Here is a 19673-nt window from a genome sequence, read left to right as displayed (position 1 = left end):
CTTGTACCTCTAAGGTTGTGTTTTTAATTAACTTATCACTAAAATCCCTTACAGAAGGGAGGCTTTGGTAGATCTGGACTTGGACGGATAAGGTGCCAAGATCCTAAACACTTTTCACCAGGACAAGAAACCTAGTGAGTAAATCACAACTGTACAGGTTTCGTGTTCGTTCGTGTCCGGTGTTAACGTCAACATTTTCTGCAGAACTGATGAGTGGGATTAAAATTCTAAACGATGACACACCTGTATTCTACGTTGATGTACAATGATTCCCCTACGGCAAATCGCTAGACTTGACACTTTACCCAGCGTGAGAGGATGCGGCCACCCAGGGTTTGGAAAAACACCGGCTGGACGCAAAGAATCACAACGGCATCCCTCCGAGCAGAAGAGACGTAGCAGGAGGTGAAGAACTGGGAGCCCCGATTTACCTCAAAAGGCTACCAAAGGCGACTCCATCTCCCCCTGCCTGGGCCGACCATAAAAACCAGGAAAGGCGCAAAGCTACACAGAGAAACCCTGTCTCGAAAAAACAAAAAACGAGCCCGCTGCCGCAGCTCCCCAGGCCGCCGGGCCCGCACACCGAGCCCCGCCATCGCGCCCCGCGCCCGGGACAGCGGCCGACCTGCGGGCTCCGTGGACCTCACCGGGCCCCCGTCGCCCCCATCTCCCGCACGCAGCACCCTCTCGCCTGGCTTCCCGCTCCTCTGCCTTCCGCCGCCCACCCGCAGCCAGTTACCTGAAAGCCACTCCGTGGTCCCGTGTTTACATTCCACTTGCCCTTTGGCACCGGAAGCGGAAATTATCCCGTCGGGCTTCTAACTGGCCCTGCCTGCCCGTGTTTTTTAATCCTCTATGAAAAACGTATGAAGTCATCCGGGGACGTTCGAACAGTCCCGAAAAGCGGATAGAAGAAAAGAGGGATGTCTTATCCGCCAGAGCCTTCTACGAGACCACTGGTCCCAGAAGTCACTGCGGCGCCCAAGGCACTATGGGATTTGTAGTAGGGCAACCAGACCAAAACTGCCGTCTAGCAGCAGCCGGGAGTAGAGAATTCGGGATAGGAGTGTCAGAGCCATACAGTTGTGCTTTCCAATACCCACAGGCCTAGCCGGTGAGGGCCAGTGAGATGCAGAAGAGGAAAAAACTGAGTGGAAAATAAGTTCAAGGGAAGCTGTGCTGTTTTATTTCTGTCAACTTGAGCATAAACCTAAACATAACTGGGGAAAGGGAATCTTAATTGAGAAGATGCCTCCATAACATTGACTGATAGGTAAATCTATGAGGGTATTGCCTTGAGTAATGATTGATGTGGGAAGGCCCAACCCATTATAAGTGGGCAGGTGGTTCCTGGTCGGTATTAGGAAGCAAACTGAACAAGTCGGGAGGAGCAACCCAGCACGCAGCCTTCTGCCACCGCATCAATCCCTTCCTACCTCCAAGTCCCTGCCCTGCTTGAGTTCCTGCCCTGACTTCCCTCTATGATGTGAACTATAAGATGAAATAAACCCTTTCCTCCCCAAGTCGACTTTGGTCGTGGTGTTTTATCCCAACAATAGAAAACTAAGAAGCCAGCTAACTAGGGAGGGTCAAGGGTGAACTGTATGGAGGCTTCCTGTGAGAATCCACAACACAGCCTGAAAGCAGCACTGGGCCATTTGTTACCAGTAAATTAACAGGCAAATGTTAACACTGGTATATATTGAGAAAATTGAAATATTGTTAAGTTTTATCCACATAGCTATGCTCCGCAAAGGAAGACTCATTTTTGAAGACCATGCTTTTTCAACCTCAGCACTTAGCATTTCTTACTGGTTAGTTAGTTGTTGGGAGAAACATTATAGGATGCTAAGATGCCATTAAGTAATGTTTCCCATACCCCCGGTCACCAATAGTACCACCAAATTGTTTCTCTCCAAAATATCAAATATACCGTGGGAAAAAAAAATCTTATCCCCAACACTGGCACCAAAACCACTGATGTAAGGCTGAAGAGGCTTGCTGCTCTTACAGAGGGTTCCATTCCCAACACTCAACATACAGGCTCTTACCTATCTGTTATAGGGAACTGACGCCCTCTTCTGGCCTAAACACTAATATACAGGCAAAACACTCAAGTCCAAAAGAAAAAGAAAAGAAAAGAAAAAGGAAAAAACCATGAATGCAAACAGTGTTTCTTAGTCTATCTGGGTTAGAGACCCGTCCATCACCAAAACTCTTACATGTTGCCATTTTTCACAAAAGTGAACATTGGGGCTGATTGTTAAAGTGCCATGGTGATAGAAATGCTGTCTTGATTTAAGGTAATGATGCCAAACTGTAATGGTAGGGATGTAGTCTTCTATCACAACCCTACAGTGTTCTTTTGAGATGAGGTCTGACTGTGTTACCTGGCAAGACTAACTTTCAGACCCACTTTAATAAATCAATTAAACCTTAGCTTCATTGTGGGAGCCTGTTTTCAGGTTCCTCCTGGCTTTACCCAGCAGGTCCGCAAAGAGGATGATTAGGGCCACAGGCCTGAGTGCAGGTGTCTGAAATGGTCTGCACTTGGCTGTGCTAGGGGAGGAGTCTTTTGCTCTACCCCCTTGGTGTCTCGATAAATACCCTGGGGCAGAGACAGTCAGGGCCCATTGGAAAAGGTTCCAGGTCCTCTCGAGGCTATCCTTTATTTTCTATTTGTTTATCTTCACACTATAAATCCTTCTATCTAGTATTTCCCGCTGCTCGAACTCCAGAAAACTCTGGGGAGCTGTGGGGTTGGTGGGTAAATGCCCCGCACTTTGTCAAGGATATTTCTAATGATGGAATTTTATTTTTCTACTGTACCAAGTACTTTGCTGCTACTGATGTGTGATGTCTCTCAAGTGTTTTAAGACTGCATTATAAGGGCTGGACAAGATAGTTCAGCAGTTAAGAGTACTGGCTCCTGATCTTGCAGAGGACCCAAGTTCAGTTCCCAACACCAACATCTGGCGGCTCACAGCCTCCCTGTTACTCCAGCCCTATGGAAACCCAACCCTGTGTTCTGGCCTTTGAAGGTGCCTGCACATACACACATACACATCAATAAGAATAAAATCAATTCTTCAAGACTATTATAAATTGAAGTTCCACTTTCTTGTGGAACACAACCTTTTTTTTTTTTTTTTAACTACTGACAAACTGATTATTCATATTTGGGTATTTGACCTTTTCTGGAAATGAGCAAAGGGGTTTGTGAGATGGCTCAGCAGGTAAGGATGCTTGCTGCCAAATATCAGTTCCATCCCCAGAATCCATTGAGTGGGAAGGGAGTTGTCATCTGGCCTCCATATTTGTGTTATGGCATGCAAACACGCGCAAACACACACACACACACACACACACACACACACACACACACACACACGTTTTCTTGGAAAAGAAACTCGTTTCAAAAAAAACAGTTAACGATGTGCAAATGACAAAATTGTACTCCTTATATAAAATAATGATCTTGACAGCTTCCCAATATGTCTAGACTTGGAGATAAGTGATGATTTCAGATGCGATTTTTATTTATAATTTGATTGCATTCATTCACATTTTTAAGAGTTATAAAGTCAGTGTTTTCAAAATAACCAGTGCATGACTGTGGTAGCCAGCCTCTAAGATGGCTGTGGTAGCCAGCTTCAGTGTTTCCTACCCCTGGTATTCACGCCTCTGTGATGTTCTTCCCATGATGTATCAGAATTGGTCTGTGTCCTCACTTTCATTAATCATAATAGACACTATGGTGCAGCAATGATCCTCCTGGATGGAGGTTTATGTGGTCATTCACATTTACTGCAACTGTGAAATACTGACTCTCCACTGAGCCCAGACTTACAATTTTTGTACTTTAGTGTGTATGTGCACATCTCCATCCATCCTAACAAGATGAATGGAGCAGGATTTGTATCTTGGAGTCCTGTCATATTTATCATGAATGGCTCACAGTGGCCATATGAGTGAATAAATAGCGCTCGGGCTTTGTTCCTTTTCTAAGTCTCTTGGGGGAGCTTCATTTTGATGCCCTCTACTCCAGTAAAGGCTTGGCAACGTCTTCCAAGTCACTAAACATCCTCTCAATACTTGGCACTATTTACAGCATTTACAACAAACAGAACTTTCTTTATTCATAATAAATAAGACAGATTAATAGATGTTGTTTCACATGACAGCTTCTAGTGCAAATTTGTAGAAAAATGAATTTTCCGAAAGTACATGTGCTCCTAACACTCTTTAATGTGGTTTGCTGTTTTAAATATTTAGAAAGGCAGCAATCTGGCAAAAGCCACAAGGGTGCACTGGGTTCTAGATTTACTAGTAACTGAATTTAAACGACAGAATTCAAGTCCAGTGTTTGTGACTAGCAGTAGGTGACAGCCACTTCAGCTTTTCTGTTTGCGTCTTAACCTTCGGTCCAGATGGCTGATTTATAGGGGAAATCTAAACAATTTATGAGAGGCAAACGAACATCAGCGTTTTGAGTAGTAAAATATAACCAAACGCTATTTTATACTTCCGTACATGAAAGAGCCCAGAAACTCAGCTGTGAACAAGTGAATCGACAATTCCCAAACCTAGAGTAAACAAGAAAGACATAACAGATGAAAAATGAATTTTTTTCTTTATTATGCCATCTTTCTAAATCAAGGTATTCTGGGCAATCATACATAAACCACAAAGATTGACTCCTCCCTACAAACAACTTAGTGTTGAGTTGTGTGTGGAATTTCATCCATCTTTGCAGAACCCACAATGAACAGGTGGAGGGGAAGAGTTAGGCAGAAGAAAGATTTAGACAACATGTTCTTTCTTTCATTCCCAAAATGCCACTTGGAACACAGATCTTACACACCCAGCCATATTGGTTCATTTGTGAATGGTGTCAAAGATCTAAAGGACGGCGCAAGGAAGGGAGAGAATTTATATAAAATTATCTAAAACTCCAAAACACTACAAAAGCATCTTACGAAAAAATATAATCAAAGGAAAAGCAATGGTGTTTATTTCAGTGAAACGGTTTTAAATTAGATATATTAAGTTCCCACACATCCCGACCTGGGAGAAAAGTTCCTTTCATGAGAAATCAATTTTAATGGCAAAATTTTTACATATCAGCAAAATCTATTATGTTTTAAAAACTATGTATACAGTACTTTTCTGGCAAAAAACTTATACAGCTTTCAGTTGTCAAGACAAAGTAAAAAATATGGTTGCATAAAATCACAAAAAAATATAAATTGCTGAAAAGATAATAAAAAAGATTAAAAATCATTTGCATTGACTCCCCTTACATTTTCAATATAAGAATCTGCAAACTACAATACATTTGTGAAAATCTGTTGCGAGCTTGTCATACTTAACTGAAAGTTGTCATTTCAAATATCCTAGCTTAAAAAAAATCGACTGCAACAGTCTGCATTCATCATACTATTTATACAAGTGCAATATTTAAATATCTTCAAAATAAAACTCGGTAACTAAAAGGAATCACAGAATAACTTATAAAAGAAGCAAAGTTTACAAAATTAACAATTTGTAGAAGGTCCTACTTAATTGGTTCCTCCTTTTGTGCCCCTCCTCCCCCCCCAACAGTTTATAGAGATATTACTTAGTTCTATTTACAAATCTGTTAAGTTTAAAAACACAGGCTTCCGCTCTTCCCATTGGGAACACAATGCTGCATTTGGACAGCATAAGTGACATCAGTAAACCCCAAACCAAGGACACACACACACAAGGTATAAATACAGTTTGGAACTCATTTAAATGGAGTCTCCATTACTTTATACAGCATTCAAAGTGGAGTTGAATCAAACAAGCCCTGAACAAAAAGAATCATATTTTTTGTCCAGAATTCAGTGCATAAACTATAGAGTAATCTTTTATGCTGGCTATCAACCTTCAAATTCATTCCCATCTGGTTACATAAGTGCTCAACAGATATGGGGGTGGGGGATTTTAAATGAATGCAGTGGGGAAGAAATGTCTCTCCTGCAAAGGGAAGATGATTAATGTTTAAAGAAAATGTAGTTTTTTCATTGCTGGGATCAAACCCACAAGCTGGATATGTCCTAGGCAAGCACTACCACTGAACTAGAGCCTCCGACCAAATTTCTTAAATGTGAAAGAAGCCAAATATGGACAATCTGAAATTAATTATTAGCTCATAAAATACCAGCTTTGTCTTACTCGACTTTAAATGTTCATTTACAACTATTATGCTATGCCATCACTAAAACAGGGAGAGGCATATAAATCAGAGATCTAAGAAAGATTACACTTACTTAGCCACTAATTTTTTAAAAAATTAAAACCTGAAATAAACTTGACCATTTTGAAGAATGGATTTCTTCTATACCTTTTCAAAATAATATTATTAAACTTGATTAAAGAGCTACAACTGAAATCAGACAGTAAACTTAAATGGGACTCTGGACAGCTAAGAGATAAATATGAAAGGCCCTGTACTATCTGGAAATTATTGATTTTATAATGGATTCAAGAGTTTCTTAAAAGACGATATCATTATTTTTAAGAGATGCTTAAGTACTGAGGGCTGGGATGTGTATCTTAACATCTCAATGGTTCAGAGCAAAAGCATATACACATTCAAACATATATGCATATCTATGTTTTTGTATATACGTGAATCTAGAGGGCAAATGAAGCCAAACAGTAGTTGTTGGAACTACGTAGTAGATATACATGCAATCACTATATTCTTTCCATTTTTCTTTTTTAAAACGTGTCCAGAATAAAATCAGGGGCTAAAAATCCAATTGAAGCATTCAAAGCTTATAAAAGATGTCCTTTCTATGCACTGAATCAATTTTAAAAATACACAATCAAATGACATTCAATATCGTCTAGCTTCATAGCCAGAACTCTGTGACAGCGACAAAACATGATTCAGTACAGTGTGAGCAACTTGGCTCTAGGATCCAAAGCAGCACTTCATATACAAAACATAAGGGGGAAATTGTAGAAGTAAACGTAGGGCTCAGTGTTTCTGAAGATATAAATTCTGTGGGTTTGCGGGCTTACAAGCTAAAGACAATTTTTAAATAGAGTCTGTATCTGATATGACTTACCACACAAAATAGCATCTTAAGAAGGATGTGGAAATCATTCACAATGTTACCAGAAATGGGAATGGTAGCTATTTAAGAAGCTAAGGAGCCCAGAAAACAGCATCACCTAAGGTCTATGGGGATTCTACACAAATAATTCATATAAAACACATCAACATATGTGAAGGCTTTTATGGTAAATTTATGGCCTACAAAGCCCTGTTACACCAAATTAAAATGGTCAAAAATCAAGTGAGCTTGAGTCCTGCAATCCATTCTGTGTATATTATACCATATGTACCTATTGAATAAGGGACAACAAAATGGTCCCAATTCATTTCTGCACATTAGGCTTTTAATTATTGATCATTTTCCAATCCCTGTGCAAAATGCATTTCAAAAGGCCAACCTTAGTTATAATTATATATATGTGTATATATATAACTTGGTAAGTGGAAGGGTTTGGCTATTATTTATTTTGCATGCTTATTGCATCAAAGAAATAAGCAAAGTTTTAGGATTACTGTGCAAGAATTTTAATTAGATTTGCACACATTTCAAAAAATTCTATTGTGTGACTTCCTGGTCTTGGAGCTAAGTCCACAGGAGAAGAGTCGAGTGAGGTCACAGACGAGGTCAGAGGAACTTCTGAAGGCTTTCCTGGGGCCTCCGCATCGGAATCACTCCTTTGGCAAGATCGATAGTTGCTGATGGATCCCGATCTCTGTGGAGTAGCCGTCCCTGATTTGGCTTCTGCAATTTCATCTGGGTGAAAAGAATTCCAATGGGTTACTAGGCTCCCTCAAGTTTTCAAACAGTATGTATCAGATTCTTCAAGTGAGACTGCTCCCCAGCTCCCCAGGGCATGTTTATCTTTAATACGTTCTCAAATGGGGGCAGTGTGCCTGGATTAAGCCACTTACCATTTCTACACACAGCATGAAGAATGCTTATGATGATGAGGCCACACAGGGTACTTAACTTACTGCTCTTGACTTTTACACTAAGAGTCAGTAAACTAATAACCTGGGTTTTAATTAAAAAAAAAAAAAAAAAAAAAAATCCCCTAGCAGTAAAATTCTTTTCTATTAAAACCACAGAATCAGTCACTTGAAATATGGAAGGTATCTTGGAAATCATCTCACCCAAGAATAATTTTACTGCTATAAAACAAAGCCAGGGCAGTGAAACATCTGATTTGTTCAAGGACACAGATGAACAGGAAGCTTCAGCCATTTGGGCACACTACCCTCCCAACCTCAGCTCAATGCTTTTACTATGCGGTCTCTCATAGTTCATTTAGAAGCATAAAAGAGCAACAATCCCAATAAGCAAATTCAGAAAAGCAGGGCTTAGTGGTACAGGCCTTCAATCCCAGCTACTCGGGAAGCTATAGCAAGAGGATCGTTAAGTTCAAGGTCTACCTGAGCTAGTGAGTCCACAGACAACCTGGATAACTTGTGAGACCGCCCCTCAAAATAAAAAGTAAAAAGTGGGTTGTAGCTAGAGCTCATTGAGAATGCCTGATTTCAATCTCTAGTACCACAAAAGTAACACTGAAAATGAAATCAAAGAGAAACTAGTGGGGCCGGGCGGTGGTGGCGCACGCCTGTAATCCCAGAGGCAGGTGGATCTCTGTGAGTTCGAGGCCAGCCTGGGCTACAGAGCGAGTTCCAGGACAGGCTCCAAAGAGAAACCCTTTCTTGAAAAACAAGAGAGAGAGAGAGAGAGAGAGAGAGAGAGAGAGAGAGAGAGAGAGAGAGAATAGTTGGGAACAAAAATATAAGTCGAAATATAGAGATAGTAAATATTCATTTGGTTGCCAAGTCCAAAGGTCAATATAACTAAGGCTGCAAAATTATCTAGACAACAAGAGGAAAATAAAACCCGTTCCCGATCTCAAACTGTATCGGTGTGTTGTGTGTTAGTGGACGGGTACATGCTATCCAGACATCTGAGCATGGTGCACACCTGTAACCCAGCACTCAGAGGTGGAAAAGAGGACTGACCCTTCAAAGCCAGGCCAGCCTACACAGAAGACCCTGTCTCAAAAACAAATCAATAAATGAATGAACCAATCAATAAATCAACAAGCAGACCATCATAAGCAGTCGGCCAGTGTATACCACAGCTCCAGCCTTTGTCTTTCTTATGCTCTGTAGGTGCTGTCTTTGAGCCTGTAAGTGATTATTCTAAATACCCTCCCATAGATACTTGTTTAACAATTGGAAGAACAGGCATAAGCATGTGTTTAATTTTAAAAGTACTTAAAAGTAAATAAAACTACAATAAACCAACATTTACTTTTAAATAAAAAAATTTACATTGCCAAAATGAACCTAACAAAGCAATAGAAATATGAAAGGGAATTATCACTTTAGAATTAAAATGTGTATTTTTAAAGATTTTACAGAACAATAATCATTTTCTACTGTGGGAGAAATGGTAATGGTGATTGAAGCTAGTGTTTTGTGTATGCTAGGCAAGAACTTCACTTCTGAACTAAATCCTTAGCCCCAGGATGATAATCTATAAAAGAACAATGTACTACATAGAAGGAGGAAGAGGAGGAGGAGGAGGAGGAGGAGGAGGAGGAGGAGGAGGAGGAGGAGGAGATTCACAGTGTCGTAGAGGACAGACAATCACATTTACTATTACTTACCAGGAAAAAGCCAGGAAGTTTCATAAGACACAAAGGTTGAGATGGAGAACGCAGTGGGGAAGATGATTAAAGACAAAAGTGTATAATGAAAGTGTCATCCTGGGGGCTGGGGAGATGGCTCCGTGGATAAGGAGCCTACCGCACCACATAAGGACCTCAATTCTGATCCCCAGCACCCATGTAAAAGCCAGGCCAGGAGGTGCACATCTATAACCCCAACACTGGAGGCTGAGAACGAGAAGATCCCTGGGGCTTGCTGGCCACTAAGTCTCGCCTAAAGGGCGGCCTCCTGTTTGGAAGTAAGATAGAGAGTGGAGGAGGAAGATACCTGACACAGACCTCTGCTGCCCCACCCCATGTACACACAGGTGAGTACACCAAAACACACATGCGAAGGAGAGAAGGGGGGAGGCACAGAGAAAGGAAGGAAGAAAAGGAAATGCCATTTTGAAATGTATGACTTTGCATGCTTAAGTATAATTAAAAATGAAATAAAACAAAAAAACAAAGACTATGAGCCAAATTAGATAACCAGGTCTAACATAACACCTCAGTGGGTTTGTGTGTACATACATACCATCAATACTACGGAAATCCAATAAGTAAGTCCGACTATCCACTTGATATAGCTGTAGACTCATTTTGGAAAATGTGCTAGTCACAGGATTCTTCCTTCGTACACGCAAATAATAGGGGTTTACAACCTAGCATTTGATATGGACAAAAACAAAGGCACATCAAATCAATTCTTCCACAAAAGACCCTTGTCTACAGGCTCGGCAAACATGTCAGGTCGAACGCTGGCCTTCTTACCTTCCATTCGTAGTCCAATTGCTTGATTGCTCTACATACTTCTGCCATGATGTCACTCGGTCGGCTTTGACTTCTAATTCCCAGATGCCATTTCGCTTTCCGGACACCTTGGTGTTTGGATTTCTGTGGGTTTAATTCATCAAGGGTATGCCGTGCCCTGGGTGTCTCAGCGACCAAGAAGGGGACCCTTTCTGGATGCGGCCGAGTTAAATGGTGGTCATCGAGGAAAGAGTCGGGCGGGCTTGTGGCCAGGTAGAAATCTTTGGCCTCGTTCATTATCCTCCTGTTGTCTATTATGAGATGGTAGGCTACTGCCAGCGGGTCCTGGTGATTTCTGTTGTACAGGCAGCTGAGAACCTCCTCTTCCGAGCATTCAAACTTCTCACACACTTCTTTTAAGGCTTCGTCATCAATCATGGTTGAACTGTACGATGGATCCTCAGGAAAGAGATACTTGGGAAGGTCCTGTTTAAACCATTCATGTTCCCTATGAGAAAACAGCCATGTGCAGAGAAGAATTCTCAGTAAAACCAAGAATAACAACAAAGCCTTTCAAGACTTTAGGATGTGAATTAATTTACATTTATACCCACACTACGTTACAAATGTATTTTTTTTTTTTTAACTCTTTTCATCCTCTTTTCCTTCCTCATACTTCATGGAATATGTTGAGAAAAAATGTTTCAGCCTGCCGCTAATTTTTAAGGATTGGTGTAAGCAAATGAAAACTATGTCTACCCAAATGATGACCAAGTACAGGTTTTTTTCCCAGGTCATAAAGAAATTATGTCCTGTGGCTTCACTGTTACACTCTTCTTCACACTGTTTCATGTTACATGAAAAGAACTTAGGGACAAAATTGGTATGCAATATCCTCAGTTCTCACTGTGTACTTAGTTATATGCTAAGCAATTCATACGTGCAAATCTATCCTCATCCGCACAACCCAGTTCTGTAGGACTTAAAAGGCCATTCTCTGAATGATTCCCTATTATATTATTTAATTGCACATATAGAATGATATGGAACCATATCAAGAACTATGCTAAGACTTAAAAAACAAAACACAGAGGAAAACACCAAAAGAACAATGGTTATCACTAAGTGGTAGACATAAAAGTATTCTTTTATTCTCAGGAGTCTTTCTGTTGTTGTTGCAATTTTAAGGGTGTTTGTTTCCAACTGGAGACTGGCTTTTGAGATAGACTCTCCACTGGGTAGCCCAGGCTGGAATCAAACTCACTGTCATCCTCCTTCAGCTTCCCAAGTACTGGGATTATGGGTGTGCACCACCATGCAGAGCATCTTCTATCAGATTTTAATTATGAAAAAATACCTAAAACATATGCAAATATACTTCTCACTTAAGATAGTTTACAATAGCGATTTAATAGAATGTGTTTCCCTCCCTATCTGGTTAAAACCATGCCCTGCCACTTGGGATCTCCTTTTCAGCAGGTTTTTGCTATTGTTGTTTTGTTTTTTTGAGACAGAGTCTCTCTACATAGCCCTGGCTGTCCTGAACTCACTCTGTAGATCAGGTTAGCCTTGATCTGCCTGCCTCCACCTCCCGAGTGCTGAGATTAAAGACGTGCACCACCACTGCTCAGCTTCAGGAGGACTTTTAGCATAAGGAGTAAGTGGAAATGAACAAAGCTCAAATTCATATATAATCCTCTTCCTGATTACCCTTGCTTTCTTACTTATTACTCCCATATGCATACTGTTTTTCTTTCTTTTCTTTCTCCAGGATGAGAAAAATGTGTAGTCCAGTCATCAGAAGATCAGAGTATTAAGGAAAACAAAAGTGGGGGCAGGGAGGAGATGAGATAATACTGATGGTAGAACAAAGTCTCCAGGACGTACTCTTGAGTGTTCATGAGAAATGGCTGACCTCTATTTGAAAAACGTATCTGTCACCATCAGATACGCCTTATTTAAACTATTAGGTTCAACCGTACACAATGCACCATTACCTATAAACCTCAATTTCCTATGAAAAGTATATTACTAGGAAAAAAAAGTACATCATTAATAAAATGAAATTTTTCTCCTGTCTTGAGATTCACTAGTTTAAAATTACCTGATGTCTTTTATCGTGGCCCTCTTCATGGGATCTACCTGCAGCATATGCTTCAACAGGCTGATGACAGAGGGATTTAAATACTGAGGGGTATAAAAAATCCCATCGCATATCTTCTTAAAAAGCGTTGGCACGTGGTCATCGTCAAAGGGGAGGGTTCCACATAACAAGGCATAGAGAATGACGCCACTGCTCCAGATATCCACCTCGGGGCCTGCATACAATCTGAATAGGGATGCCACTGCATTAATCACAACAGCAGAGTGCATTACCCACACTCTTCAAATACAAATATTTTACAAAGGATTAATACAAGAAAATAATTTTTAAAGAAATCAATGATCAGAATATGGTATTTATAGCAACTGCTGCACATCACACATCAAGATGTTACTCTTACCAGTGTTACCTTTTACAACTTAGGATGTTTTGTCAATTATGCATCATGGGTAAAACTGTCTCACTACCTTACTATGACCCTCAAAGGGTCCTACCAATCAAGGCCAAACCTTGAACCATCATAATCAATGTTGAACTTGAGCCAGAGATAAAAACACTTTTTTAAAAATAAATCGTATCTCCTGTGTGTATGTGCGTGTATGCACACATGCCTGTGTGTGCCCTGGGTATATCTGTGCATGCACAGAGTGAGTGTGGATGTGAAGGGACCACTTGGTGGAGTCAGTTCTCTCCTTCGACCTTGGCATATGTTTCAGGGGTCAAACTCGGGTCATCACAAGCGCTTCGCCAGCTCAGCCAGCTCACCAGCCCAAGGTTAAATTCTGCAGTGACAGGCTCTGACCCTGTTTCTCCTAAAACCCTCACATCCAAGTTCAAGGAGCCTGAGGCTGTAGAAGCGAGCCACAGTAAGTGCATTCAAAGAATACTTTAAACTTCCAGGGGTTGGGGGTTTAGCTCAGTGGTAGAGCGCTTGCCTAGCAAGCGCAAGGCCCTGGGTTTCGGTCCTCAGCTCCAGGGGGAAAAAGAAACTTGTACTTGTAGACAAGGATCTTAACTAGCTAAAAAAAAAAAAAAAAAAAAGTTGGATAATCCATTCAGAGTCTGGCTTCAGAAAGAAAATAAATCTTTAGAATGACAAAAATAAATTATAACTATCAACAAAAATTTTTTGAAAGTGTTTCTATTCATCCAGACCTCAAAGACTATCCAAACTGAACAAACAGATTTCACTAACAGCTCATTTTTTGTATGCTTGATCACAATGCATCATTTTTTATGTAATTCTATTCCCCATAGTATCTAGGTCCTGATGTTTTCATACCAAAGGAATTAAAACAGAAAACACAAATGAATTTGTTTGTTTGTTTGTGTGTTGGGCTTTTCGAGGCAGGGTTTCTCTGAGGAGCCCTGGATGTCTTGGAACTCACTCTGTAGGCCAGGCTGGCCTCAAACTCAGAGAGACCCACCTGCCTCTGCCTCTGCCTCCCGAGTGCTGGGATTAAAGGCGTGTGCCACCACCGCCCAGTCAAGTTCAGCATCCTTATATTATAGTGTCTAGCTGATCCAGATCAAGACAGAACACAAAGGAATCTCACTTTCTCCCTCTCTCACTCCCCCACCTTGCCTTTCCTTGATACAGAGTCTATGTATATAGTCCCACTTCGAAACCTATGTGCAATGCTCAGGTTATAGGTATGCACTACCTCCACCCAGTCTGACTCCTGTTTTTTGGAGGACTACTTCTTTAATTCAATTTCCTAAGACACTTCCATTCCTCATAAAACATGAAGCCACTACACAGATGACATCTATTTGATTAATTACGAAACTATACATTGTATTATACTTGTGACTCAGTTTTGCTTTCTGTCTGGGTTTTTCTGTTTGTTTTGGTTTGGTTTGGTTTGGTTTGGTTTGTTTTGTTGAGATAGTGTCTTGGGTACCACAGAATGATCTCAACCTCTCAAGCTCTAGAATTACAAGCATGAACCTCTTGTAATGCCCACTTTTTATTTTTTTGTCAAGTAAGCCATTTCTCATGAGTAAGTAATTTGATAGTCAAGTTTTCAGTAACTTAGCTATCTACCTTTACAACTGACTTGCTTTAAATTCTTCCACCAGAGGGAAAATTAACATATTTCATTCTAACTACTTTAACATGACTTGCAAACCAACATTTTCCTCTATAAATGGATTTGCTAATTTACCCACTTACGTTTTTATAAAATTTATTTTTATGTGTGTGTGTGTGTGTGTGTGTGTGTGTGTGTGTGTGTCTGTCTGTCTGTCTGTCTGTCTGTCTGTCTGTGGTGCACATACACAGGCATGCAACTGCTTGCAGAAACCAAAAGAGAGAGTTGGGTAAAGGAGTGGAGGTAAAGTTACAGGCAGTTGTGAGCCATCCCAAAATGTGGGTGCAGAGACCCAACTCCAGTCCTCTAGAAGACCAGCAAGTACCATCCAACCACAGAGCCGTCTCTCCAGCTCCTTGTGTATTATTCTTAAACTACAGAATTTGCACGGAAGGAAATACTTTTCCCTTCCTTCACTACTATTAAACATGACAATACAGACAAAAAAAGCGAAAAGAAATAAGCAACTACAAATACATCAAAAGCTGCGTCATGTTGCCGGGTGGTGGTGGTGGCGCACGCCTGTAATCCCAGCACTCAGGAGGCAGAGGCAGGTGAGCTGGAGGCCAGCCTGGTCTACAGAGCTAGTCCAGGACAGGCTCCAAAGCTACAGAAAAATCCTGTCTTGAAAAACCAAAAAAAAAAAAAGTTGCGTCATGTCAAACACACCTTCCTGAAATCACTTCTGGTGCAGCGTAATTGGGTGAGCCACAGCTTGTTCTCAAAAATTCACCATCAGACATCATGTTGGAAAGACCTGCAAAGACAAACAATGGCCACTCAAGATTCCCCAAGGACAAAAAGAAAAGTCCATTAAACAACACAGCTAAGTTTGCATTCACAAGATCAGCCACCATTTATTTTTTCTTTGCTTCAATGTGATCACAGACTTTATTTCAAAATATTCTGCCCTTATATAAAAATGTACAATGTATTTCAATAACTAGAGTTTAATGAGTATATACTAAACTACAGATGGCTTTGCTTTCTAGAATAAATGTGAAATGTTTAACTCTTCATATAGATATTACTAGGCAAAATAATCTCAGATGAACAGAAAGATTTCTACCACTCCTGCTCTGTTCTATAAAACAAAGCCCAAGCTGAGAACAGTCATCCAAACCTGTAATATTGGTATTTTAGTCTCTTTTCTTTTTAGGGACAGGGCCTTACTATGCAGCCCACTGTGGCCTTGAATCCACCTGCCTCCATCTCTGGAATTCTGGGGGTTACAGACATGTGCAACCACATCTGAAATTCAACTTTATAGCATTTAAATATTTAAAAGTTTCCTCATATACTTCATCTTTCTAGATTTCAATTTTTTTTCAATAATTCCATTCCACTTACTTTCTATTTTCTCCAACTTGACCAAAAGAATATATTAGAAATGAAGCTGCTACCTTCTTCACAAATAACAGTCACCTCTTTTCAAATGATCTCTCTAATGCTGACAACTTGAAATATTTACTATCACAAAACTGAATTCTAAGGCTGGCGAGAGATGGCTCAGCAGACAAAGGTGCTTACCACTGAACTTGACAGCCTAAGTTAAGGCCCACATGGTGGAAGACCAGAAACAACCCCCAAAGATGTCCTTTGACACGTGTATATGAGTTTGTGTGTGTGTGCACGCGCACACGTGCACAAAGTAACTAAATCGCTTTAGACTTGGTTTTGAAGACAGTACTGTTTTCCCTTCTGTACTCTCATTTGCAGGATGGGATTCTGAGCATACCCCACAGGCACTACCGAAAACTGCTATGTATACTCACTGATCAGTCCAAACTGTCCTTACCAAAGTCAGCTATCTTTGCATTCATGTGTGCATCAAGCAGAACATTCTCAGGTTTCAAGTCTCTGTGGACCACCATGTGCCTGTGACAATAATCCACGCCAGAAAGGATCTGTTGGAACAGACGTCGACTTTCCTTTTCATCCAACTAGGAAAAGCAGAAAAGCATTTTAAGCTGTGTATTATATCGAGTACTGAAAATTTTCAATGGAAACTTTTCCTACTTAGAACTCTCCAGCCTATAAACTGCCGAAGCATGAAACCTTCCCAGTGAGCTTCACCCATGAGGTACTTTTGAAATGGGGAAGTAACGCAGGTAACAATAAACTGAAATGCCATGAGGCTACGGGGACCCAGGTCAACTTTCCGATCCTGTCTCTTGCACAGACTACGTTTAAAGACCTGTCTTCTTCTGTAGTTCATGGGCTATTTCTAGTAGTTTCAACTTCTACCTGAAATTAGGCATGTTTTTCACTCTATGTTAGTGATGTTTAATCCTTCATTTTTTTTTTAATTTGGTTAATCCTTCATTCTTTCAATAAATATTTACTGAACATATTCAATTTGCTATACAGGTTAGACATACACAACACAGGAATGAATGGAAGGCAGGCCCTACTCTAGTTGGCAAAAATAATGCAGAACGTGCTCCCATGGACAAGATGCCAACCCGTGGTCAGACAGACGGTCCTAGTCAGACTCAGGGGATCACAAAACAAAACAAGAAGTCATGCAAGTGAGAAAGAGGTCTGAAGAAAGGAGAGGAATGGGAGAGAGAACAGCACGGGAGTGAGAAGAAACAGAACGCACTAATACACGGATGAAACTGTCCAAGACCAAATTTCAGTGATAAGAAGGGGAAGAAAAAGAAAAAGAATACAGAAAGGGGTACTGGGATGGGGTGCTACTGTAGACTATGACGAAGTAACAGGTAAGCACTGTAAATGAAGTACAAAGCAACCATAGTCTGTGTTCTGAAACCTAAGATGCTTTTTAAGTTTTATTTATGTGTATAAGTGTATGTGTGTGTGTGTCTACACATGTGCATTCAGGTGCCTACAGAGGCCAGAATTCTGAGGACATTGGACCCTCTGCATCTAGAGTTAGAGACAGTCTTGAACCACCCTAGATGGGTGCTAAGAACCAAACTTCAGACCTCCAAAAGAAGAGCAGACCCTCATGACTGCTGAGCCATCTCTTCAGTCCCAAGATGTTTTTATTTAAACAAAAGGAAATCCTTAACACTTTTTTCTTTTGCGTGTTTACTGAAAAAAAAAGAAAATCTTACGCTACAATTAAAATTTTCAAATATAATCTTTTAAAAATACTCTTCAAAACTCTTCGCCGTATTTTTTGAGGTTTGCTCAACAGGTGATCACCACTACTGGTTTACACCTGCTCCAGGACAGCACACTTAAGAGAGAAGCTGCGGATCCCATACGTAAGGACTCTCACATGCAACTCTCTGGTAGGTCATGAGCAAGCATTCTAAATCCAGAATTCTACACCTTCAAATGCGTGGATAGTGTGCGGACAAAGATAAACTGATCATTTCTTGGAATGTAAAATTAAAACTCCTACTGACATGTAAGACACCCTTCTTCAAGAAAAATACAGTAGTATTTTTGCAATCTAGTGCCTTTATTTGTTCCAGTAGATGTTTATAAAAAGATTATGAAAGAGGAAGAGAAAATTTAACTAACAAACAACATAAGAAGTAAAATAAGTAGAAAGGCTACAAAGGTGGGCAGTATTGTATTTGCAAAAATACAGTACGAAGAGTGTCAGAGACTAAAGGGGGGGAAGTCAGAGCGTACTGCAGCTGATGAACATAATGGTGCACTCAGCCTTTTGAGCAGCAGGGTTAACGGCACTAGGAAGCTATCAGCAATACACAAGGCCCGCAAAACAAAAGGACTGAGAGACAGCACCCAGCCAGAGGAGTGCCAGCACAGCAGATGAAGACTCGGCAAAACCTAAGCCTAGAGGAAGCAATAAACACACCTGCATAGGGCACCCTAGAGAAACTGAGGAACTAGGACTTCCTGAGGCAGAGTGAGGGGTGGGCTGGAAACAAGACAGCTGGTCCTGGTGGAACCTTTAAACCCCCTGCCACTGGGGAGTAAGACCTCTGGTTACTCAAGCGAAGCCAAGCCGATCGCTCTCAAGGACATGTGGCAGGAACAGGGCATTGTAAGGAAGATGTGCTCTAAGTGACAATCAGGACACTAACGGAAGAGAATGGACTCCGACTCCCAGCTCAGTCCCAACTGCTAAAGTACTGCCCTCAACAAAACAGGAAACACCAAGTAACAAATCAAACAAGAAGACAAATACTTATGATGGTTAGCAAATGAGTTACCCTACCCAAATCAACAGGTCTCCCAACAACGCAACTTACGGGAAAAGCCACCAATCACTAAATCTCACGGGTGGGTATATTAGCGAGGCATTTGGTACTTCGTTCTGAGAATTAAGTGGAGAGCCAAGAATCACCTGATCTGAGGAAGAGTCATAAAAAAAAGTCAAATAAAATGAGGAGGAAATAAATAAAGTGGGGGGACCAGAAGGCACCGAGAACGGAACAGATGCAGGAGCCAAAAGGCAATTAAAACCTAAAACCAAAATGTCTTTCTCAACCAGGTAAGGGTGCATCTGTGAAGGAAATTTCAGAAAATAAGGCAGATATCCGGAAATTCAGCACTCACAACGTGAAACTAACAACAGCTCCGTATCGTAATGCAAGATGACCAGAAATGACAAACAGAAGAAAAAAGATAAGAAAAGGCAGTGACGGTTTTAGGAAGAATCCCTCTAAGTGTAGGAGTGAGGCCTAGAAGGATGAGAAAGGTAACACTTTAAATAGAAACTGGCCTAACTTGGTTCGGGAGTTTTATTCTGATTAAAGAGAAACACTATGTAAAACGAGTGAATGAATAATGCAAATAACTTTTGACTGAAAGCATGCCAAGTTCTTTTCTCAATGCCAGATGTGGGTCTTTTAGAAGGGACAAATCAGATAACCTGAGGACAAGCACGGGCAGGGAACAGTGTTCAGTGTTTGTATCTATAACCTAAATGTCTCCAAAGTTCCTTCCAACACTGAAGTCCTGAAGTCTAATTCCAAAGTCTTCTATAAAGCCCG

At 40.8% G+C, this 19673-nt stretch overlaps 2 protein-coding genes across 4 annotated transcripts in view; both read right to left on the bottom strand.

Annotated features, from left to right (window-relative positions):
- Ttc33 (tetratricopeptide repeat domain 33) overlaps positions 1-963 on the bottom strand; it is a 33256-nt gene extending 32293 nt beyond the window's left edge. The window contains exon 1 of the mRNA XM_036207097.1: positions 740-963. The gene's annotated coding sequence lies outside the window, so the exon portion shown is untranslated. The remainder of the gene's footprint in view (positions 1-739) is intronic.
- A 3651-nt stretch (positions 964-4614) lies between these two features.
- Positions 4615-19673, bottom strand: part of Prkaa1 (protein kinase AMP-activated catalytic subunit alpha 1) — a 36392-nt gene continuing 21333 nt past the window's right edge. For all 3 annotated transcript variants that reach the window (XM_036207140.1, XM_036207141.1, XM_036207142.1), the window contains 6 exons: positions 16532-16676; positions 15403-15490; positions 12641-12865; positions 10558-11044; positions 10322-10448; positions 4615-7847 (listed from right to left, as the gene is read on the bottom strand). In XM_036207140.1, coding sequence (XP_036063033.1) covers positions 7603-7847; positions 10322-10448; positions 10558-11044; positions 12641-12865; positions 15403-15490; positions 16532-16676 — 1317 coding nt within the window. In that variant the 3' untranslated portion in view covers positions 4615-7602. The remainder of the gene's footprint in view (positions 7848-10321; positions 10449-10557; positions 11045-12640; positions 12866-15402; positions 15491-16531; positions 16677-19673) is intronic.

This window comes from Onychomys torridus, chromosome 15, assembly GCF_903995425.1.
Source record: "Onychomys torridus chromosome 15, mOncTor1.1, whole genome shotgun sequence".
In the NCBI taxonomy this organism is placed as follows: domain Eukaryota; kingdom Metazoa; phylum Chordata; class Mammalia; order Rodentia; family Cricetidae; genus Onychomys; species Onychomys torridus.
This window is presented reverse-complemented; position numbering and strand designations above follow the sequence as displayed.